The sequence below is a fragment of the Peromyscus maniculatus genome, chromosome 5 (genome assembly GCF_049852395.1).
Source record: "Peromyscus maniculatus bairdii isolate BWxNUB_F1_BW_parent chromosome 5, HU_Pman_BW_mat_3.1, whole genome shotgun sequence".
Classification (NCBI taxonomy): Eukaryota; Metazoa; Chordata; class Mammalia; order Rodentia; family Cricetidae; genus Peromyscus; species Peromyscus maniculatus.
The window spans coordinates 136,713,770-136,737,967 of record NC_134856.1 but is presented as its reverse complement, the minus strand read 5'-3'; the positions used below and the strand labels follow the sequence as shown (position 1 = coordinate 136,737,967).

The 24,198-nt window shown below is 50.6% G+C and overlaps 1 protein-coding gene across 3 annotated transcripts in view; it reads right to left on the bottom strand.

Annotated features, from left to right (window-relative positions):
• Positions 1-8,053: 8,053 nt before the first annotated feature.
• The window catches only part of Catsper3 (cation channel sperm associated 3), a 28,548-nt gene continuing 12,403 nt past the window's right edge, over positions 8,054-24,198 (bottom strand). For all 3 annotated transcript variants that reach the window (XM_076573427.1, XM_006976768.4, XM_076573428.1), the window contains exons 3-8: positions 18,930-19,169; positions 12,864-13,046; positions 12,020-12,160; positions 11,459-11,578; positions 10,544-10,698; positions 8,054-8,231 (exon numbers count right to left, since the gene is read on the bottom strand). In XM_076573427.1, the coding sequence (XP_076429542.1) occupies positions 8,129-8,231; positions 10,544-10,698; positions 11,459-11,578; positions 12,020-12,160; positions 12,864-13,046; positions 18,930-19,169 (942 nt within the window). In that variant the 3' untranslated portion in view covers positions 8,054-8,128. The remainder of the gene's footprint in view (positions 8,232-10,543; positions 10,699-11,458; positions 11,579-12,019; positions 12,161-12,863; positions 13,047-18,929; positions 19,170-24,198) is intronic.

The window sequence follows — 24,198 nt, the reverse complement described above, 5'->3', positions numbered from 1 at the left end:
TTAACATCCCAGTGGCCTCATGGAAAGTGCTTGGCAAGCCTGCCACTGCAGCCTCAGAGCGCCTGGCCATCTCTCTGCCTGCCAGGTTCTGACAGGCCCGCCAGGGTTTCCTCAGACTGCCTGCCTGTGGTCTCTCTGGGAACTTTCCAGGGCATAATAGAAATGTTCATCCCACTGAAGCCTTTTCATGCACACACATGCTCATAGAGGCACACACAGTAAATTTCATGCACACACGCGCTCATAGAGGTGCACACAGTAAAGGGCAACCCCCTGAGAGTATGGCCAAGGGTCCCCCCACCTCGGGCTGGCAGTCCTGTTGAGCCACTAGGGCTGCTGAGAAGATGGTCACCAACCCATGGTGAGTGCCAGGCTGCTTCTGAGCTTCTTGGCTCTCCCATAGTCCAGAGCCCAGATGGGGCTGATGCAGCACCCCCACAGCCCACCAGGTTCCCAAGACTACCCCAGCCCCTCGAGGCAGGGATGGATACCCACTTAGTCAGGACTGATGAGGAATCTGGGAAGCCTTGGGGGTGGGAACAGAAACCCAGATTCCAGCCACTCAGCAGCTGTCATTTCTTGGAGAGCTTGCCAAGTCCTTTCTGTTAGGTCACCGGAACAGTAAACCCTTGGTTCTCTCACAGCGCTGCAGTTTCCCACTCTAGGGCAGGCACCGGACCTGCCTGCTGCTTCCTGGAGCTCCTGTCAGGGTGTTCTGCTCCTGGATGTGACCAGTACGCATGGCTTGTAAGGGAGCTGCTGAGTCAAATGTACAAAATTCATCATCCTCATCACCTCCTACCTCTGGAGAACTGCTGAGTGAGGAATCCTTCCCTATTTCCCCTCCCTTCCCTCCATGGTGCTGGGATCAAACCCAGGGTCTGGAACATGCTAGGCAATCACTCTCCCATGGAGCTAGAGCTTGAGCCCATATGATGCTCTTTCATGCTCAGTGTGTCCAGCCTCCCTCCAGGCCAGACTCCAGCACACTTTTTCCTTGTACCATCTAAGGATGTGACAGAGATGCCGCCCTGCCCTGGACTCTCCTGAGGCCCAGAGTTCCTCCTAGGTGAGTTGGAATCCCCTCCCTTCTCTGAGATCACTGAATACTGAGCAAATAGTGCACAAGGTGGCCCCACCTTGCCGCTCCCCTCAACCAGCACCTGGGGGTGAGAGCCAAAGACAGAACAGTCAGAGGCACTGAGAGCACACTTGGGAGCCATGCTGAGCCTGAGTACAACTCACAGCATGGTGGCGATAGTATTCACCGCCATGGAACCTATGGATGGAGTCCCTGTGTCCACATCTGTAATCACATCTATGACATCGCAAGGCTCAAAATGAGCATGGGATGTTTGCTGTCCATGTTCTCCCTCCCTCTGTCAGGGTTCTAAAGCTGGTATACGTCAGGGCCCAACCTCATAGACCACATCTGTCCCCAGCTAATGCTAGGAGAAATGTCACATGGAGAAGGATTAAGGAAAAACAGGAAAAGTTGAGGGTAAACTGGCAGCAGAAGAAGTCCAAGGATAGCAGGAGTGATCTGAGAAGGCTTCATATAAGAGGGGGTGTGGTGTGGACAGGCAGGTGTGGGAACAAGTGTGCAGCTGAGGTAAGTCTGAACGAGGCACAGGGAATTCCTGGAGAGCCTAAAATGCCAGGTGCCAACCTTGAACACAGCTACCTCCAGGCCACTGCCCTGCTACAGACACCCAAGACTCTCGGGGTCCTATGCAATCTGCTCTCCCCATTTGCTTACAGGGCCCCTCATCCTGTAAGCAGCGTGTGGCCTCACCAACACCTCAGGTCTCTGCATACTCTTTCCCTTCTGTCTGAAATACCCTCGCCTATCACAGATGTGCATGCAACCTCAAGTGCACACATAAGCGCACATGTGCATGTCATTTAACATATTTTTTTCAGAATAAAAACTCTGTACTTTTTCTGATCATAAAATACCTATTAATTCTTAACACTCAAAAAGTTTTAGATTGGGATGGGGCAAAAGCAACAATTGCCCCCAAATGCTGATTTCCATGATTACGCTTCCAGTTAAATGCCAAGATGATCTTTTATCAACAAACTCTTCTAACGGCCACGTGTATGGATGCACAGTAACTCAGTCCGTTTTCCATGTGTATGGACGAACAGTAGTAACTCAGTCCGTTTTCTCACCATGAGTGTGAGGTGATTTCTCATTCCCTTCTGTTGCACAGTCACAAGGATGCCCATTCAAGCATCTCCTTCCCTCATCACTGGGCTCCTTAGAAAATGCATGTATCAAAGCCAACCCACATTGCCTTATGATGAGGCCACACCTATCTATCTGTTCTGCCAGATGTGGACAAAGGGGACCCATTCTTCAAACCCAGGCCACCACTGGATTACATCTATCATTTCTGTTACCTAGGGGGTGGGAAACTCATCAACAGTGTGTGTGTGTGTGTGTGTGTGTGTGTGTGTGTGTGTGTGTGTGTGTGTGTGTGTGTGTGATAGTGTTGTGTCATGCATGGTGTATACACAGTTCCACAGGCTTTTCACACCTGATAATTATTTCTCTCCTTTCCTGGCAATAGTGGGGGGGGGGCACTCCAACCAAGCTTCAGCAGCTTTTCAAGGTGCCTCGTCCAGGTGCCACAGCTCCCACCCACCAGCGAGCTCTCATCGGTTACCCCTCCAGGGAGGCTGGCCCTGCTCGCTGGACCACTGGTGCCTGCTCAACACGCCCACTTGGACACAGCCAAGCCTCCGTGTGGTTCTGCTGTACTCAAGTCCAGGGAAAGGCACCGTGGAGGCCAAACCCTCTCTGCCTGGGCTGTAATTTCCTGATTAGGCACCACAGTCACCACCCTCTCCACACACGCTGATTGCTTCCTGCGGCCTCTCACTCCCTAGGGTTCCTGGGGCTCCAGGACCAACCGGACTTCAGAGGGCTCCACCAGGCACTGAGAAGGGGCCAAGGAACTAGCCAGACCAGGCCTGTGTGAGCCCCCTCCCTCCCAGCCAGGCAGGCCTACTCAGAAGGGATCATGGCTTGATTTTTAAAGTTCAAGAAATAGTTTTAACGAGAAAGAAAAAGGTCACTGTGATCCAACAGAACAAAGGGGTGCGTGTGTGGCCTGTGTTCAGATACTGACTGGATGCTGATCTTGGCTGCCTGGGTCTCACTTAGTGCCAGCTTGCCCACCTATAAAACAGGACAAAGGATTCCTGTGGAGGCTGCTGCGTGCAGAGTGGCTGAGGAGCCAGGCAGGCTGGGTTGAAGCTCTGTTCTTCCTCCTCTCTTGGACAATCCTTTGTATCACCTCTTGGAATCTCAGCTTTGCCACCTGCTTAATGGGAATCGTGAGAACGCCTGCGTCAGTGTTCTGTGCTTACATTGTACGTGTTTAGGTTGCTGGTAAACGGAAGTGCCAGCGAGCAGAAGCAGGATTTCCTCCGGCAATAAAGACAGAGAGCCGTCCCTTTGGTCCTGGCCTGACCCCCTATGGCTCAGCATCATGTTTTGAAGAGGATTTTTTTTTTACCTCAGGCCTCAGTCCCAAGGCATGTCACCCTGGAAAGGGTCAGGAGGCAGTGGGACACTGTCCTGAGTCCCTCCCTCCCCCTGGCTGGTATGCACAGGCTTCAGATAACCCTGTTTCTTGGAGTTAAACAACAAATTCTCCATTCCCCTGTGGCCTCTTCCACACTCCCTTTGTGAGTCATTTCATTCTGCAAAAGCCAGTCAGGCTTGGTGCTACCACCCTCTGAGAAGCCAGAGGAAGCTTCCGGTCCCAGCTGGAGGCTTAGTTCATATTTTATAACACATTTTTGTTGTTGTTGTTGTTGTTGTTGTTTTTCAAGACAGGGTTTCTTTGTGTAACACTTGCTGTCCTAGCCTGGGCTGTCTAGCTCTGTAGACTAGGCTAGCCTCGAACTCACAGTGATCCACCTGCCTCTACTTCCCAAGTGCTGGGAGGTGTTGCCACCACCACCACCCAGCTTTGGTTTTTTTGTTTGTTTGTTTCTTTGTGTTTTGAGACAGGGTCTCTCTATAGAGCCCTGATTGGTCTGGAATTCACTATGTAAAGTAGGCTGGCCTCAAATTCACAGAGATCTGCTTGCCTCTGCCTCCAGAGTGCTGGGATTAAAGACGGGCACTACACCCAGCCTTCTTAACAGTTCCCAGTTTAAAGAGAATCTTGTCTTATCTACCTATACCTCTGTTTCTCTGTCTAGCTCTATCTTGGAAAACAGGGCCTCACCCACACACCAGGTAACTCTCCACCACTGAGCTAGACACCTATGCCCAGAGGATCTTTAATATAATCTAAATAAAACCCAGGCTACGCACGGTCTAATCTATGAGTACTGGGCTTCACTTTTACACTTGATCTTAGCCAAAAGGCCGAGAAGTGATGGGGCTTCACTTTTAAAAGGTACAGTAACAACTAAAGGCTGGGTGATGGTGACACGCAGCTTTAATCCCAGCACTCGGGAGGCAGAGGCAGGTGGATCTCTGTGAGTTCAAGGCCAGCCTGGTATACGGAGTGAGTTCCAGGACAGCCAGGGCTACACAGAGAAATCCTGTCTTGGGAAAAAAAAAAAAATCCCAAAGATCGCCTGCCTTTCCCAGGGAAGAGTGGGATCCACCTCTCAGCCCGAAGGGCACTTCAGCTCTCCAGCTCCCCTCTCCCCTTCCCTCCTGCCCTGGGTCAGAGTCAGTCTCCCCGGCTTTGCCTCCTCCTCCTCCTCCCTTCCTCCAGCTGCTGACCAAGCAGATGCACCCTCTGCTCTGCTGGTGCCCTGGTCCTCCACCATGGAGGGGAACCGAGAGCTAAGAATGTTCTCCTCCCAGCCCTGGCCCTGTGCAGCACAGTGCATCCAGGCCTCAGCACACAAAGTCTCTAAGGCAGTGGCTCGCAACATATGGGTCTCCACCCCTTTGGGGGCTGCATATCAGATATTTACATTACGATTCATATCAGTAGCAAAATTACAGTTATGAAGTAGCAACGAAATAACTCTATGGTTGGGGTCACCACAACGTGAGGAACTGTATTGAAGGATCTCAGCGTTAGGAAGACTGAGAAGCACAGCTCTGATGAAACCTGACAGAGCAGCCAGGAAAGAGCGGCATGCTGACCAGGTACAGACACTCTCCAGAGAGGAGTGGTCTAAAGGTGTGTCAGCCACACTGGAACCCTCCTCTTTTCTACCTACATCTGCTTTCTGGGGCGACTGAGTAGGATTTCAGTAACCTTCTCAAAAGCTTGCAGGACAATGGAGCAGGCCCATGTAGGGGGCCAGAGAGAGAAACAGGCAAAGATCTGATGCCACTGAGGGAGAGAACCCTGCCTGTCGAAGGCTAGTTTGGTTGAGAGACATCCTGTGTTGTTTGTTCGAAGACACCAAGATGTGCTGGTCCCCGTGTGTAGCCACTACATTTCAGAAGGCTGATGGAGTCAAGAGAGATGATCTCCACACCACTGGACTGCTGGAAGGCTCGGCAGTGGTGGGGGGATTAAAAACAACAAAACAAACAAACAACAGAAACAGAAAAAAACACCTCCACCTTAGATTCCACATCTTTCCTGCAAGAGCGAGGGGGAGCGCCTGGCATGAACAGAAGTCTCAGGACAGCCCTGCTAGATCCCTGGGGTTGGGGAGGGAAGAGAGTCTCGCTTTCCACAGCCAGGCCTGGGCAAGCAGAAGTTCTGTCCCAAAAATCCACCCGAGTCTTGGCCAAGCCTGTTTGAGTTGGTAAGAACCCAAGTGGGCCTTGCAGGCTGCCAGTGTTTGCTCTGCAGACTGGGAGAGCCAAACAGCCATTGGCTTACTCTGCAGGTGGGCTGAGCCAACTCTGACCACGTGGCCGCTCCCAGTTCTCTGCTCTCCAAAGCCTTCTTGTCCCTAAAGGTGGCTTGCCAGTGCACCCCACGTCCGGTGCCCTGTGCACCTGGGCGCCCTTCTGGACCTGGGACCTGGATCTCTAGACTTGACCTTCTGTTTTCACACTTGGAACCAGTTCTGTCTGGAGATGCACCCACGCAGGGCCCTCATAGGCTCCTACCCCCTGCTCTGCTCAGCTTCCTCCTGTCCACCAAGCCCAGGGCAGAGGGGCCGGAGCCCCAGGAAGCACCAAATCCTGGGCTGGCAACATTTCTTACTCTCTTACACGTGTTCAATTCGGTCCTTACAACCTGTCAGTTTCATCCCACTGGGAGAGGACGAACCTGGGCCTTCAAAGGAGCAGACATTCGCCCCAGTCTCCAAGCTGGTGGCCTTCCTGGGGCAAGGCTCCCCATCTTCACTTCAAAATGCCTGGGAAAGTCCCAAGGTTCCTGACAGGAGTAGGTGGATGATTTACATGACTAGGGGGACATATAGGGTCAGCAATTAACAGTTGCCTGCTTTACCCTAGGCCTGAACTGGAACCACTACCTGGGACCTGCCTACCCTGCTTACCGGCCTGCTCTTACCACAGCTGTCAAGTTCCTCACAGGCACTAAAACCCCAAGCTTCTCCCCCACCACAGCGACAGACAGCCACCTTACCTCAGGCCCATGCCTCGGCATCAGCACAAAGTCCTTCCACTCAGATGATGGCTGGATGGCACGCACTAGCCCACGGGTTCTCCGGGGTAGGGCCCAGTGTCACACCCTCACCAGCCATTTCTCCTTCCCACGTGCTCACTGTTCCGACCACGTCCTGGGAAGATGAGTGTTTGCACGTGGAGATGATCTGAAGCTCTTAAAGGAAGGTATTCCCCACATTTGAACATGAAACTGGCCAGGAATGGACTCGGCTTCCATCACCGAGGCCCCCGCCCGCATCCCCTCGGCCCCTATTCCCCCACCTCCCGGCACAGCTCACTGAGCACTGCTCTGGGTACAAATGAAACCATGAGGAAAGGTTCCTTCCCCTGGCCTTGTCCCCTGGCCTCAGGGGACCACAACTCAAGCCAGAGCCCCTTGGCCAAGCATGGAACCCTTTGTCTACAACAGTGATTCTCAACCTTCCTAACACACAGTGACCCTCTAAACAGTTCCTCATGTGGGGACCCCCAACCATAAGATTATTTTCATTGCTACTTCATAACTGTAACTTTGCTACTGTTACGAATCTGATATGCAAGACGATCTTAGGTGACCGCTGTGAAAGAATCATTCCACCCCCTGAAAAGGGGTCATGACCCACAGATTGAGAACCACTGTCTAGACCCTCTACCTCCTCTGTTTCTTGCTGTCTTGGCCTCAGCTCATGGCTGGGGCCTTGGGTACCCAGCAGTGGGCACCAGTCTCCCTCCACAGCTTTTCTCAGAACCTCCTTCCATCTCTGCTTAAGATGACACAGGCCAGGTGACAGACCTCAGGCAAAGACCACGGCAATGAGGAGGAAGTAGGACCAGGATTGACTGGCCAGTCTAGAGTAAGAGGTCCTGCTGCCCCGGCTTGCCCCTGCAGATCTTCAGATCGCCCTCTCTTGTGACTGTGCACAGTGGTGTTAGCATTTTCTCACCTCCAAGAGACATTTGGCCAGTGGTGACACAGAAAATGCCACCATCTAAATAAAGAGTCTTAACCAACCACAGGAGGGAAGTCTGAAGGCTGTATGTAGCTCCAGACTCCAGGAGATGCCCTAAAATGGCCAGCAGGCGGCGTCCCTAGGCAGAACTCTATGATGTAATCTTTCTGGTCACACCACATGCCCTGGCATGAACCTCGGGGGGAATTAACATGGACTCCTAAAGAAGAGCCTCTACAGCAGCCGGTCTCTGTCAGCCTGGGGCCCCTGCACAGGTCAGCCTTCAGTGGTCATGAGCACAGCCATGACTGACAGAGCTGCTGATGCTCTTGTTGGTCTGTGGTCTTCAGGCAGCTTTCCCGGGAGCTCAGTGGGCCCTTGCTGTTGGGTCTATGGAGGCTGCAGGATGTAGTCATTAGCTAGGGCAAGTCTTGAACTCCCCTCCCCTTCCAGCTCCCTAGGCCCTGGGGGATCAACTTTCCAGGCACTTATGCAGATCTATCCTCCAAAGGTAGGTCTTACCAACATCAACACTGTAACAAGCTTGAGAAGCCACCTCTGAAGGCCTGTGTTTAATGGAACTGCCACAGCCTTTGAGGCCACACATGCCCAACTACCTCTAAATCATGAATTCCGAGCTATGGGATGACTTTTCCCGGGGCGGCAAGTCTTCAAGCATCAGGCACAGCACGTTCGCAATCTCATAGTACAGCTCCTGAAGCCTGGAGAGCAGACCAGGAGGGAGATCTGAGCACAGAGCAAGCTCCAGGCCACCCAGTCACCATAGACCACACACTGGCACCTGTGAAGTCGCCATACCCACCAGGTATGTGTGGGGTCAGGAGAAAACAAAGACTCAGGTAGGTTGGAACCCTGATCTATCACTCTGCTGGGGACCCCTGACCTAAGTTAACTCATTTCCTGTGTCATGTCCACAACAAACCCCTGGACTTGGCAAGTAAGAATGGCGTGGTGGTACCTAAACAGTACCTGTCCTGTTCTGGGACCCAGTGAGGGAGATCCCTGGTTCCCTCCTTTCCAGTCACCCTAGTCTCTGAGGCTTCCAGAGGGGTTTCATAGCGAAGTCAGGCTTCTGATGTCTGCTCTTGCTCAGAAGTCCACACCTGCTCACTAATGTCCACAGCTCCTCAGCTGCCAGCCAAAACCCCAGCCAGCTTGCACTGAGAATCAGACCTGGCCCAGGGGCTCCTTATGTGACAGGTAGGAAAAGGGCGGACACTTGTTCAAAGATAACGGAGAGATGATAGCAGAGCCACGCTGGGGTCCTCTGCACTTGACTTACCACACACACACACACACACCACACACACACACACACACACCACACCACACACACACACACACACCACACACACACACACACACACCACACACACACCACACACACCACACCACACCACACACCACACACACACACACACAACACACACACACACACACCACACACACACACACACATACCACACCACACCACACACACACACACCACACCACACCACACACCACACACACACACACACATACCACACCACACCACACACACACACACCACACCACACCACACACCACACACACACACACACACACACATACCACACCACACCACACACACACACACCACACCACACCACACACCACACACACACACACACACACCACACACACACACACACACACCACACACACACACACACCACACCACACACCACACACACATACACACCACACACACACACACACACATACCACACCACACCACACACACACACACCACACCACACCACACACCACACACACATACACACATACACACACCACACACACACACACACACACCACACCACACACACACACACACACCACACCACACCACACACCACACACACACCACACTACACACACACACACCACACCACACACACACACACCACACCACACACACACACACACCACACCACACCACACACACACACACACACACACCACACCACACCACACACACACACACACACACACCACACCACACCACACACCACACACACACATACACACACCACACACACACACACCACACCACACACACACACACACACCACACCACACCACACACCACACACACACACACACACCACACCACACCACACACACACACACACACACCACACCACACCACACACACACACACACACCACACTACACACACACACACCACACCACACCACACACACACACACCACACCACACCACACACATACACACACACACCACACCACACACACACACACACACCACACCACACCACACACCACACACACACACACACACCACACCACACCACACACACACACACACCACACCACACCACACACACACACACACACCACACTACACACACACACACCACACCACACACACACACACCACACCACACACACACACACACCACACCACACCACACACACACACACACACACCACACCACACACACACCACACCACACACACACACACACACACCACACCACACACACACACCACACCACACACACACACCACACCACACCACACACACACACACACCACACCACACACACACACACACACCACACCACACACACACACCACACCACACCACACACACACACACACCACACACACACACACACACACCACACCACACCACACACACACACACACACACACACACACACACACACACACACACACATTCCCTGCTCCCTGGAAAGTGTTAGTGAGCAGGGGCCTGAAGGGATGAAGAAAGCTAACATCTGGATACAGATGAAAGAGAGTTGGGAGGGCCAGCAGAACAGAGTCCCTTCCACCGCAGACCCACGCACACAACAGCCCAGCATCCAGGCATCTATGGGATCCTACACTCCCAGGAAGGGCCTTCGTGTACCCATCCACCCTACACCTTGGCCACCAACCCTTCAATCTCCTGGAGTCTACAGCATGCCCTGGCCTTAAAGAAGCCATGGGGACCAGTAACTCACTTGTTGATAGTAGTGTCCTGGTTATCCAGAGTGGACAAGTAGACATCGATGAAGGGCAGGCTAGTGCCAAATTCATCCAGGACCATGGGGTCCGTGTGCCGCAGGGTCTTCTTGAATTCCTCCACCATCTCAGTGAAGCTCTTGCCACCGCTTTCCTGGAGAGGGAAGCAATGAGGGACCAATGATGACAGCAGGGGAGCTGCAGAGACCTGGGAACCCTGTGGATCCTAAGTCACAAGTTCAGCCTGACCACTGAGCCGAAGCCCGTAAGAATGGAACCGTCTCATGGTTCACCATCCCTGGTGCGAGGCCAAGGTCTAAAGGAACAAGAGAGCGTCTAATGGTGATTCTATGTGACCTCCTCCAACCCTGAACGAATCTTGGACATAGCTAGACTGGCAGGCATCTCCCCCTCAGAAAAGAGACACTCTGACAATGAGGGACCCAGCAGGGCCCCCAGGTTAGACCAAGAACACAAGACAGAGGAGTGCAAGCTGTAAGTGGTGCCATGCTTAACAGACTTCCAGCCCCTTGTGCTTATTCTTGTCCTGATTTTAGGGGTGTGGGTTTAGAGGTTGAGTGACACCCTGACAGAGCATCCCATCCTCAGCCATCCAGCGGCCTGGGGTCGAGCTGCCTGGTACCAGTCCAGCAGGAAGGACCCCACCGTGGAGAACCATCCACCAAAGAGGGGGCGTTAGAACTAACTACAATACTCAACAGTCCAAATAGTTCAGGGAAACACACAACACCGGAAGAAAGCATGGCTCTCGTGGCTGCAGGGCAAGAGGCCTGCCTTACCAAAAACCACATGTGCCTGACCCCACCTGACCTCTGCTTGAGTCCAAAGCTCTTCCTCCTGGCCATTCCACTGTCTGTCTGTCGGTCTGTCATCTCTCCAGTGGACTCACCTACCTGCATGTTCACCAGCTTGTTGACCTCCTCTTGCTGGCGCCTCAGAATCATCTGCTTCTCCTCCATAAGTGTCACATGCCTCTCTACCATCAGCTCCCGCTGAAACTTTTTGATGGAGTCCTAGCAAGGCAGAATAGACGAGCTAAGATCATGCTCTCTCTTCCGTACCCTTTCCATTGCCAGCCTTTCTCCTTGCCTGGCTCGCCCTGGAGCTCAGACCTCGGCAGAAAGGCCCACCCGACGCAGGCCAGCCCCCAACTCAAGTTATCACCCACAGCTGCAACGGTTTCCTAAGCTCTCCTGGCCTGCCAGCCCCCATCACGTGGTGATGAACATAAGGAGAAGAATCAGGCACACACGAGAGGGGCCATCTGACTACCTCCACAACACTTCATAAGACAGACACAAACCCAGCTTGTCCAGGAAACCTGGCCCACATCTCTACCTACCACACCTAACCTGAGCACCACATGTGCGTGCACACACAGGCACACACACACACACACACACACACACACACACACACACACACACACGTGCACACTGCAGGCACAGCCTCACCTCTGTGTGCATGATCATTACACCCACAAACATGTTGAGGAAGATGAAGGAAGCAAGCAAGATGAAGAGGATGGTGAATGCCCGGCTCACAGTAAACTTCCGCTGGTCCAGCTGTTCCTGCAGGTCTGTCCAGCCATCAACCTGGTCAGGCAAGGCAGGGTATACTGAGCACCGAGACCTGGCAGAGTACATTTCCATGTCACCTATGCCAGAGGAGCACCAGACCCACTGAGGCGCTGCCAACTCAGTCTCCACATCAGTCCTTCGGCACCGCCCCACCCACCGCGTCCTCCATACACAGAAATGTGGGGTACCGCCAGTTGGGAGCCAACGTGCCTAAGGGAGTCTCTCCTCTCAAGACCTCCCATTTTCTCCTAAAATGCACAGCCTATTTCCAGGCCCATCTTTGGAAAAAATAAAAACAAAACAAAGTGTTTTTTTTTTAAATGCCACCCTTTACATAATTCAAAAGTCTAGACTTTGAGACTTGGGCTTTGCTTATTCTGGGTGAATTTGTGACAGCTTACTTTTTTAAAGCTGTATGCTGTGGGCTTCATTTATAACTTAAGGTTAATCCAAATTAAGTATCATTAGAGAATTCTAGCGAGTTTTATTACCCTGTGCAACACATGGCATGATTTATAAAGTCATGGGGTTAGAGACAAAAATGGAGCACACTGGGCTCTGACCAGTCCCAGCATGCCAGTCCCAGTTTTCTGTGCCCGCTAATAAGCACCTGAACATGGGGAAGGTCCCACAAGAGGCCCAGCATGTCCACACGCTCACCCTTCCTAGACAGTCCCTCTCCAGGTTCCTCCCTCCCCACAGTGCCCAGACACGGTACCGTAGCCAGACTGAAGAGAGTGAAGAAAGCCGCAGCCAGGTTCCCCCAGTTATTCAGGTCGCCCTTCTCTGGCATTCCAAACAGGCAGAATCCCAGGATAGCGAAGATGTACATGAGCACGAAGAGGAGGGTCAGCACCGAGGCCACCGTGTAGACTGTCTGCCCCACAGCAGTGATGAGGGTCTGCGAGGCAGAGGTACTGCAGCTAGGCCAGTGCCCCTGGCTAAGCCAGCACCTAGAGGGCCAGCCTACCAGCTGCCAGCGGGCCTGAGGATCACGCCTGACACACGGGAACAAGTATCAGCTGAGTGAATGCTCAGACTCGTGCCCAGAGGGCTGCCCCAGTCCCACAGCGGCTGCACCCTGTGTCCTGGGTGGATGCACACTGTCTCAGGTCTGGGTCACCTCTCCATCCCCAGCGACCTCTCTACTTGAATCCAGCCTGATCTGTGGTCCTCCCTGGATGTTATTTCTGTGCTTCTCCGCTCAGAGCCAGCCTCAAATGTGCTGTCTCCCAGGCCCAGGAAGAACAGGGGCATCGTCATGTACCTGAGGACAGAGAGGGCCAGGAGGAAACCGGCTCCCCGTTCTTTACAGACCTCCCTCACCTCACGGGCAGCTCCCAGCTAAGGATCTTCATCTTTCTCCTGTAAAATGGGTCATTTCCTTGTTCTCCCTTCCCTTGTCGGTCCCTGGAGTGCTCCATGCATTTGTTGTCCAGTTATCACGCCCTGAGACTTGCACTGAGTATGTGCTTTATAATCATTGACTTACTAAGGGTGTTTCCACAAACTGCAGTGGCTTGAGTGAGAAAGGTCCCTATAGCCTCATAGATTTAAATGCTTAGTCACCAGGGGGTGGCACTAATTGAAAGAATTAGAAGGATTAGGAGGTGTGGCCTTGTTGGAGGAAGTGTGTCACTGGGGGTGGGCTTTGAGCTTTCAAAAGGCCCAGTCTCTCTTTCTGCCTGAAGATCAGGATGTAGCGCTCAACTGCTTCTCCAGCACCATGCCTGCCTGCCTACTGCCATGCTGTCTGTCACGATGATAATGGACTTACCCTCTGAAACTGTAAGTGAGCCCCCAATTACAGGCTTTCTTTTATAAGCGTCGCCTTGGTCCTGGTGTCTCTTTATAGCAACAGGACAGTGACTAAGACACAGACAATTTCAAATAGGTGGCTAGTGTCAGGGTGAAGGTTCAGAGGCTTAGAGGACCAGTTTGTTACGGTCACAACACAATGGCAGAGTGAGGAGTATGTAGCATGAATCTTAAAAAGTTCTTATTAATAAGATCAAACCTGAGGCCAGTTATTGGGGTCCATGCTGGTAGATCAGATGCAGAACAAGCCACAGCTATCTCACCTTGCCAATTCCTCAGCTTGTCTTGTTTCCTTAGACTAGAAGCCTCTGAGTCCTCATCCAGAATGAATCTCAGCTGAACTGTGTTGCTCAAAAGCCTGAAGCTTAACCAGCCAAATGCTTAACCAGCCACATGCTTCTAGTTTCTGGTCCTCACGCCTTATATACCTTTCTGCTGTCTACCACCACTCCCTGGGATTAAAGGCTTGCTTTCTGAGATTAAAGGCATGATGAGTCACCATGCCTGTCTGTATCCTTGAACACATGGATTTCTGTCTCTGGAATGCTAGGAATAAAGGCGTGTGCTACCACTGCCTATCTTAAGTATCTAGTGGCTTTTCTGTTCTCTGACCCCAGATAAGTTTATTAAGGTACACAATATTTGGGGGAACACAGTACCACCACAGGAGTAAGCACTAAACCCTTTCCCCAGGCCACCACCGGCCACCAGTGGCCCTGAGCACCGTGGCCCTTAAGTCTGGTTCAGCACTAGGAAGGCAGCTTGGAGCTGAACACAGAAGAGCAGGGGCTGGACGATGGGGATATTCTCGGACACAGAAAGGTCATCTCAGAGAAATACGCTGTCCTGAATTCCCCCGGGGAATAAGAGCAGTGTTTTCAGATCCATTTGAAAGAACTGAGGTTTTGATGATTGCCGTCTCCCTGCTAGGCAGAGACGGAACTTCCTCAAGCTATTAGGAACTGCTTCCCACAGGCTCGTGCACTTGGGCTCGATAATCAGCTGACTGGCTTTTTGGAAGTGGCTGGATCCTGAGGCCTCTGGCAAAATCAATGGATTGCTCACTTGATAGAGTCACGGTCTGATGGGATTTGGGGTGGAGGGAGAAAGCAGGAAGCGGGGCATAGCTGAGGGCACTAGAGCACTGGCAGCTCATACTTGGGGTGCTGCCCTGGCCGCTTCCTGTACTCCTCTCTCTGCTTCCTGTCGGCCATGAGGTAAGCATCTCCACCACACACTGACAATGAGGTCAGTACCCTCCACCACACACTGACAACTGAGGTCAGTACCCTCCACTGCACACTGACAACTGAGTTAAGTACCCTCCACTGCACACTGACCACTGAGGTCAGTACCCTCCACTGCACACTGACAACTGAGGTCAGTACCCTCCACCACACACTGACAACTGAGGTCAGTACCCTCCACTGCACACTGACAACTGAGGTCAGTACCCTCCACCACACACTGACAACTGAGGTCAGTACCCTCCACTGCACACTGACAACTGAGGTCAGTACCCTCCACTGCACACTGACAACTGAGGTCAGTACTCTCCACTGCACACTGACAACTGAGGTCAGTACCCTCCAGCACACACTGACCACTGAGGTCAGTACCCTCCACTGCACACTGACCACTGAGGTCAGTACCCTCCACTGCACACTGACAACTGAGTTAAGTACCCTCCACTGCACACTGACCACTGAGGTCAGTACCCTCCACTGCACACTGACAACTGAGGTCAGTACCCTCCACTGCACACTGACCACTGAGGTCAGTACTCTCCACTGCACACTGACAACTGAGGTCAGTACCCTCCAGCACACACTGACCACTGAGGTCAGTACCCTCTCTCATATGCTGGACAAACGAGGTGATTATCTCGGTGACATGCCGGCCAACAGAAGAAAGCGCAATAAAATCATGAACCAAACTACAGAGAGCAGAGGAAGCCCTGAGTGAAGCACCAGGGAAATGTGTACTGCCGACTGGGCACAGCCAGTCAAGGATCCCAGAGCATCAGAGCAGAGGAGGAATGGTAAAGCCTCCCCCTTGGCATGAGGCTCAGAGGCAAGGCAAAGCCTTCCTGTGATCCAAGTGTGGATGTTGAGAGTGTGTGCAGAAAATGTCCAGCACAGCTTTCTGCCCACTCCTGGGATGTTTGCAGACTGTAAGCTGCTCGCCCATGGAGACCGTTCCTATCGGGATTAGCTAGACCTGCACCCTCGACCAGCTGTGTGGCCTGCTTCCTTGTTTGTCCGAATGCAATAACTCCACATCCTTGTTCAGCCGCGTGCAATAACTCCACATCCTTGTTCAGCCGCGTGCAATAACTCCACATCCTTGTTCAGCAGCGTGCAATCACCCTGCACTCTCTTCACCTCTCTGCTACCGACACGCTGAGCTCAGGGTGGGCAGCTAAGTTTTCTCCGTCTGAGCTCACAGTACACCGACTCCTGCTTGTCTGTCTGTGTGTCTGTCTGTGTGGTCTGTGTTTTCTTCATTTCCTCACTGCCTGAGTCAGATCCACTCCTGGAGCCTTGCGTGGATGTGGCACACATAAATAACTTTCTAAGTTGTTCTCTCAAGGAGTGTCGGTGACAGTTACAGAAAGCTAACACACAAGGCCTAAGGGAGTGGGAACCCCTGGACACTGTGGCCATGGCACACTGTAAGATACAGAGGCAGGAGGCCGGTGTGCTCAGTAGTAGAACCTGCACAGGGCTCAGGAAGTAGCTGTTCCGGGTTCCTGCCTCCAAGCCAGCCCATGGACCAGTGGCACCTAAGGTCACAACTGAGCAGCCTTGAAAATGACAGCCAGAGGAAAGGTCACACTCTCTGCAAGGACCCTACCAGCTGCTCAAGGCCACACTCTGAAAGCACAAGCCTACCAGGCTCCAGCAGTGTGCGGTTCAGATTAAGACAGAAACTCAGTCTGGAGGGCAGGGCCTCTGTCTCTGGAAGCCCTGGTCTTTGGATTCTGTGGTCTAGCCCAGAAGCTAAGAGAATCCCAGTTGCTAAGAGAATCAATTCTTAGTACCAGTTTAGCTCCTAGGGCTCTGAATCAATCATTGCTGTCCTCTTAGCCCTGGGGCATTATGGGTACTTCCAAGCAGAAGAGGTGGTCAGGCCCAGGGCATTGAGGAAGCATCCTCCATAGCCCCTTGGATATTGGGAAAATGATGAGGCCCCAGGAGGCAGGAGCAGGGAGGTGGTGGCTCCAGGCTGAAATGCTGTGAGCAGAGTTCGAGGCCAGCCTGGTCAACAGTGGGGCCCTTGATAGGTGGGTGCTTGTCTGGCAGGACTCTGTGAAAAACCAAGGAACAAGCACACAGCCATGGGAGGCACTGACATTCGAATGATTAGTAGTCAGGAGCCAAACACTAACTTTGAGTACTGAGATTGCTCATCTGTTATTGACTCCTTTACTATTCAGTTGATAATCTGGATGGTGCACACCTTTAATACCAGCAGTCAGGAATCAGAGGCAGGCAGATCCCTGAGTTCAAGGACAGCCTGGTCAACAGAGTGAGTTCCAGGACAGCCAGGACTACACAGAGAAACCCTATCTCAAAACAAAACAAAAGAAATAATGACTGAAGCGTTATCTCCTGCTAATTCATCTGACCGTATGGAGGGTCAATCTTTACCAATATCATCTTGGTCTTGAAACCAGTAAGAAAGCATGATTAGCTTCATTCTACAGATGAATAAGTTGAGGCACAAGGTTACTCGCACGTAAATGTCAAGGCTCAAGTCTAGAGAAATGATACAGCAGCTGAGCACAGGCTCCTCTTACAGGAGACCCAGGTTCAGGTCCCAGAGCTGACATAGTGTCTCACAACCTTCTGTAACTCCAGTTCTAGGGAATCGAAGGCCCTCTCCTGATCTCCACAGGCACCAGGCACGAACATGTGCACAATCATGTATGCACAGGAAAAAAAACCTTTAATGAAACGTCAGGGCTGAACTCTGAAAGCTGTGTCTGGCTGTCCATGTCAGTCTGAGCCATCCTTCCTGTCCATGCCATGGCTGCCTTTCATATGGTGCGGACGGCTGTGAGCTGTGTGCCAGGACTCACCAGTGCTTTGGTGGCCTTGACCACTGGCTGCCATTCTTCTGTGATGGGGAAGGTCTCCTCGTTTGGGTATGGCCACTCTGGAAGCACCATTCCCACATCTTCCTGAGTTGCCAAGGTCATGGAACATTCTTCAGAACATTTCAGAACAGGCCTCAAGGCTGACCTCTCTCACATTCAGCCCATCCTATAGGCATGCGTCCTGAGCCCATGTTTCCCCGGGCATCTTCTCCCTGGGAAGAGGCTCATCTGGGTCTACTGTCCATTCGTCTAGTCCGGTGTGTCTGAGCCCTGAATGAGCTCTCCCCCTGGCATACACCCACAGCCACTCCTCTCCAGTTCCAGGCCAGGCTTCGGGGTAACCATGTCTGTACTTCCTGCTCCCACTTCCTTGTCTCCCTGTGGACTGGTTTCCTCCCTCTCTTGAGTGACCAGCCTCTCTGGCGCTGCTAACAGCCTCTTGTTACTCCTCTGATGGCATTGGCTCCGTGTCTTTGCTGCTGCTTGAATCCTCCAGGCTGCCTCCTCAGTGTGGATTTTCCTGGCTGGGCTGTTGCTTGGTTTTCTCAGGATTGCATTTGCTGTTCTCTCTCTGTCTCCTCTCTGAGTGAGCTTTTGGATTGTTTGTTTGTTTGTTTGTTTGTTTGTTTGTTTGTTTGTTTTTCAAGACAGGGTTTCTCTGTGTAGCCCTGGCTTTCCTAGAACTCACTCTGTAGACCAGGCTGGCCTCACACAGAGATCTGCCTGCCTCTGCCTCCAAAGTGCTGAAATTAAAGGCATGTACTGCCACCCTCGACTAGTCCTTATCTCACACCAACACCCACCGCCACTGCTCCCCACCCCACCCCACACACACGCATGCACGCATACACTCACGGCACTCACCCTGATGCCTCTGCTGTAGGAGATAAGCTTGAGGATTCGCAGAGACTGTATACCATCAGCAATATGGAGGAATTTGTAATGTCTTCCCTTGATCTTGCGGAGGGCATAGGGTATCAAGATAATAAAGATAATGACCACATCCAGTATGTTATAGCCATCCCTCCAGTATTTAATGGGCTCCACATAGACCTTCATGAGGAACTCACAGGTATAGATGGAGACAAAGATAATCTCTGAGACCTGCAGGGGTCACAAGGGTTAGAGATCAAAACCAATGCAGAGCCCCATAGTCCTGCCCTCTCCCTGCTGAGACCACCCAATCAGGTGTGGAAAAACCCAGACAGAGCTCCTAGCTCTCTTAGTGAGCCTGGAACCCTTCCCCTTCTGAGTCTTCCCTGCCTGTGGCACTAAGCCTAGGGCTAGGTTTCCCCTCGATGCAGGCATGACTGCCTTGCAGCTGAGCAGCTGGCTGTAAATAGCTGTATAGACAGGTCCTGGTCAATATTCAACATACAGGCCACCTGACGTGAATAGTCCCCAAGAGAAAGGCACGAGAGTTTCCTGGCCATCCTGATACATACACTTTTAAGGTAAAATATACAAACATATAGTTATATTTAATCCATTACCTTCATCAAACATGCATAAAGATCACTCAACTAAAGTCCCCTGGTTTTGAAGGACATTCTGCTTTTTCCCACTTTTATACTGTTTGAACCAATCTCCTCCAAATGCTTCTCCCTTGCCTACAACTCCAACGGATCTATGACTGCCAGGGGGTCCTTTTAGAAACATCTGTTTTTTCTTCATCAAAATTCATTTGTCGCCGGGCGGTGGTGGCGCACGCCTTTAATCCCAGCACTCGGGAGGCAGAGGCAGGCGGATCTCTGTGAGTTCGAGGCCAGCCTGGGCTACCAAGTGAGTTCCAGGAAAGGCACAAAGCTACACAGAGAAACCCTGTCTCGAAAAACCAAAAAAAAAAAAAAAAAAAAATTTCATTTGTCGCCGGGCAGTGGTGGCACACACCTTTAATCCCAGCACTCGGGAGGCAGAGCCAGGTGGATCTCTGTGAGTTCAAGGCCAGCCTGGTCTACAGAGCGAGTTCCAGGACAGGCACCAAAACTACACAGAGAAACCCTGTCTCGAAACCCCCCCCCAAAAAAAATTTGTCATCTTGACAATCATCTAATATTCATTCACTCATAACTGACAAGACTGAGCAACCATGTGTGAAGCAAGCCCTGTTTTAGGTAGTGGAAAATGAATAATTAAGACAGATTCCCAGTGCTGAGGAACTCTGAGCTGGGGATGTGTAGGCTCTCAGCCCTGTACAGTGGAAGAGACTTCAGGGGAGCTGGCAAGAGCAGCTTGGCAGAGAGGTGACAGTCACCCAGGCAAGAGGTGTGAGAAGAGTTCTGCATGGAGGGCGGGTTCACCACTGACACAGGGACGTACAGGGGAGAGACATCCAAGAAGCCCAGGTTTCAAACACAGCAACTGGGTAAGTGCAGGTCTTTGCATGAGCTTGGGGTGAGGTAGAGGAGTGCATTTTGGGGAAAGTGCAGCGTGGCAAACGGTATTCTCTTTTCATGTGTTTGTATTGTTTCCTGGCACTCAGAGTTTGTGACAGAGTTCACGTCCCTGGGTGGTTCCCTCCCTCACACTGCCCTTGTCTACCACTGGACACGAAGGCTGAACTAGCTCCATGAGGTGACTGGTCTGTGGGTGGGGCCAGGATGCCCATGTGTGTAGTAAGCAGAGGAATTTTATATGTCTAGAATTAGACAACCCTCCCAAGTGTGGGCAAAACCTTCAGTCCAGATTAGCCTGGTTTTCAGGGGTGGGGGCATAGGATTTCAACATAATGCTTTCTAGTTGGTAAGGTTGTGTGATGGATGCTCAAAGTTTGAAGGTTTTTACTTTCTTATAGAGAGTCAGTTTTGTACATTCTTTTCTAGAAAACTGTTCCAGCTGGGTTTTCAAATGTACTGGCATTAAATTATCAGACTTTCTTTTTAAAGTTGGGCTTTACAATTTCTTTTATCTCATTGATTTAGCCTGTGCACATGTGTGTACAAGGACCCTGGCAGGTGGCACAGTGTTCTGTGTGCATGGAGGTCAGAGGACAACTTGCAAAAGTCAGTTCTCTCCTTCCGCCATGTGGGTCCTGTGCATCAACTCCGGTCGTCAGGCTCGGCAGCAGGCGCCTGTACCCACTGAGCCATCCTGCCTGCCAAGTTATCAGATTTTTAAAGTATCTGCCGTGTCTCTACATCCCTTCTCTTTTTATTGTCACATGAAGGAAGTTACTTTAACTACTTTAAGAGTCCCGCTCTGAGCTTTGTGGTTGCTTTCCTGGTGCCTACGATTGAATCTGTTTTCTATTTCATTAATTTCTGCTTTTAGTTTTACTGGTTCCTTCTCCTGTTTTTGGTTTCATTTATCCTGGTGCTCTTCCTCCACCATTGCAGCTCATTACTTTCTTCTCTTTCCCTGCTCCCTCCTCTCCCCCTCCTCTCCCTCTCCTTTCTAGATGTCAGGCATCAAACCCGGGGCTTGTGCACACTAGGGATGACCTCTACTCCTGAGGTACAGCGCCAGTCCTTCATTAGCTTATTATTAGAGTATCTGTATGATGTGTTCTGGGGTGTGTGTGTGTGTGTGTGTGTGTATGTGTGCTTGGTGTGTGTGTACATGTGTACATGCATGCATATGTGCATGCATGTGTGTGCGTGTGCATGTGTGCTTGGTGTGTGTGTACATGTGTACATGCATGCATATGTGCATGCATGTGTGTGTGCATGCGTGTGTGTGTGTGTGTGTGTGTGTGTGTGTGTGTGTGTGTATGCACAGTGAGCATGTGGTTGTCAGAGAACAACTTGTAGGAGCCTGTTTTCTCTTCCACCATGGAAGACTGAACTTAGGTCATCAGGCTTAGCGGCAGGAGCCTTCATACACTGACCTCCAATGTTTTGGTGGGAGTGGAGCAGCGTGGCTTGACTTGGCTTTGATGTAACTATGAATGGGGCTGCTCTCCTGATTTCTTCCTCAAGATATTTGTTATCAGTTGGTAGGAAAGCTTCTGATTTTCGTGGGTTAATTTTGTATGCTGCCATTTTGCTGGAAGTGTTTATCAGATGCTGGTAGTTCTGGGATCTCTTACGTATAGAATCATCATCTGCAATCAGAGACCCCGACTCTGCCTTCTCTGTTTGAACCTTTCTGCTTCTCTTATCTTACGGCTCCAGCTGAGATGTCCAACAGCACATCGGGTAAGAGCAGAGGACGTGATTTTAGTGGGAATCCTTTCCATCTTTCCCAGTTAGTACAGTCGGCTGTAGGGGTTTCACAGGAAGTCTTGGATACGCCAACACGGGTCCTTCTATTCTTGTCTTTCCGGGCCTTTCATGACGGAGGGGTTGGAGGGTCACATGACTTCTGTCCATGAGTCCATGCTGAACCACCCTTCACCACCAGGGTCATGAAGCCCGCTAGACCACAGTGGGTGAACTTCTGGCCGTGTTCTTAGGTTTGGGTTGCAGATCTCAGGGAGAACTGTTTTGCATCTATGTTCATCGGGGCAGCTGCTCTTTGTCTCTCTTGTATGTGTATCTGGGTGACCCTGGCTTCCTAAAGTCATTGGTGCCCTCTGCTCCCCTGGTGTGTGAAGGTTTGACAGGCTGACCCTTCTCCAAAGGACTGATGGGATTCATCAGGAAATCCTTTGGACCTGGACGTTTTTAGCTGGGAGATTTTTATTATTGCTTCAATCTCATTGTTTGTTGTAGATACACTAAAATTATTTATCTAAGGGAAATGGTGTGATTATATTTTAATTTTTAAAATATCTTTAATTTTTTAAACTACTTGCATGTCTGTTCCTTCATGTGAAAAACATTTTTTTTTAATTTAAATAAAGAAAAGGTATTTTTTTCTCAGTTTCTCAAAGAATTGACACATCTAACTAGACGGTCTGCAGGCATGTATGTGTAAATATGGCTTGTGATGGGGCCACTAGCAGATCTGCAATTTAGTCTAAAACTAGAAAGGAAAGCATTTGCACTAATTTCTTTGAATGATAAATACACGTGCACAGCACTTCCCTTATGAAGACCAGAGTCAAGTCAGAGGGTCTGAGCACCGTGTTCTTCAGCCTCAGTTTGTAATGTTTACCACAGTAATTGGTTATCTGTGTTTACTAGTGTATGAAGTTCAATGAAAGATAATTTTCGTTGTCAAAAAATAAATTGTTTAATTTTCATTTAATTTGGTAGCAACTAGAAATTCATTTATTTCTTTTAGATTCTCCAATTTAGTGGAATGCAAGTTTCTAAAGGTATTTCCTAATAATTTTCTGTATTTCATTAGCATTTATTGTTATGGCTCCCTTTTCCTCTCTGTTTTACTGTTTGGGGCCCCTCTTTATTTGGTTTGACCCTACAGGTTTTCCAATCTTATTTATCTTTTCAAAGAAGGAACTCTTTGATACTTTATCTTGTTTTATTCGTTTTTATCTCACTAATTTCCATTCTGATCATAATTATTTCTTCCATGTGCTAATTTTAGGTTCGGTTTCTTATTTTTCCAGTGCCCTGACATGTGACAATGAGTGTCCTGTTTGGAACCAAATTTCTCCTATTTTAAAAGGTTTTGCATGTGTGTGGGTTCACAGCCACAGAAGTTGGGGGGGTCAAAGGGGATCCTTCTGGAGTGGCTCTCCCCTTCCACTGTTCTGTGCATCCCAGGGACTGAACTCAGGTTCCAGGCTCATGGATCAAGTACCTTTCCCTGGCAAGCTCTCTCCCGAGCCCCTCCAATTCTGTAACATAGGCATTTATGCTATAACTTTCCCTCTTAGGACTTTTTCATTTATTCCATAGGTTTGGTGTGTTGTTTTCATTTTCATTAGACTCTAGGAATGCTCTTATCTTCTCCTTGATGTCTTCAAGGATGCATTTGATAGTTCAATAGTAGGCTCTTTGATCTCTGTGAGTTTCTCTTCCTGTTGCTTTGTAGTTTCATTTTCCATTGTGATCAGATAAAATACAGGCAATTATTTCAATTTTCCTATATTTATTAAGACTTGGTTCCTTATAATAGAAATCTATGTCTATATTCCCAGAATATTTTGGTATTTACCATTAAATTGTTTAAATCCTTCATTACTTTTTTTTAAAAAATTCTTGAAGATTATCTGGTAAGAACTCCAAGTGTTGTGAGATGGATCAGAGGTTAAGAGCTCTTGCAGAGGACCCAAGTTCATTTCCCA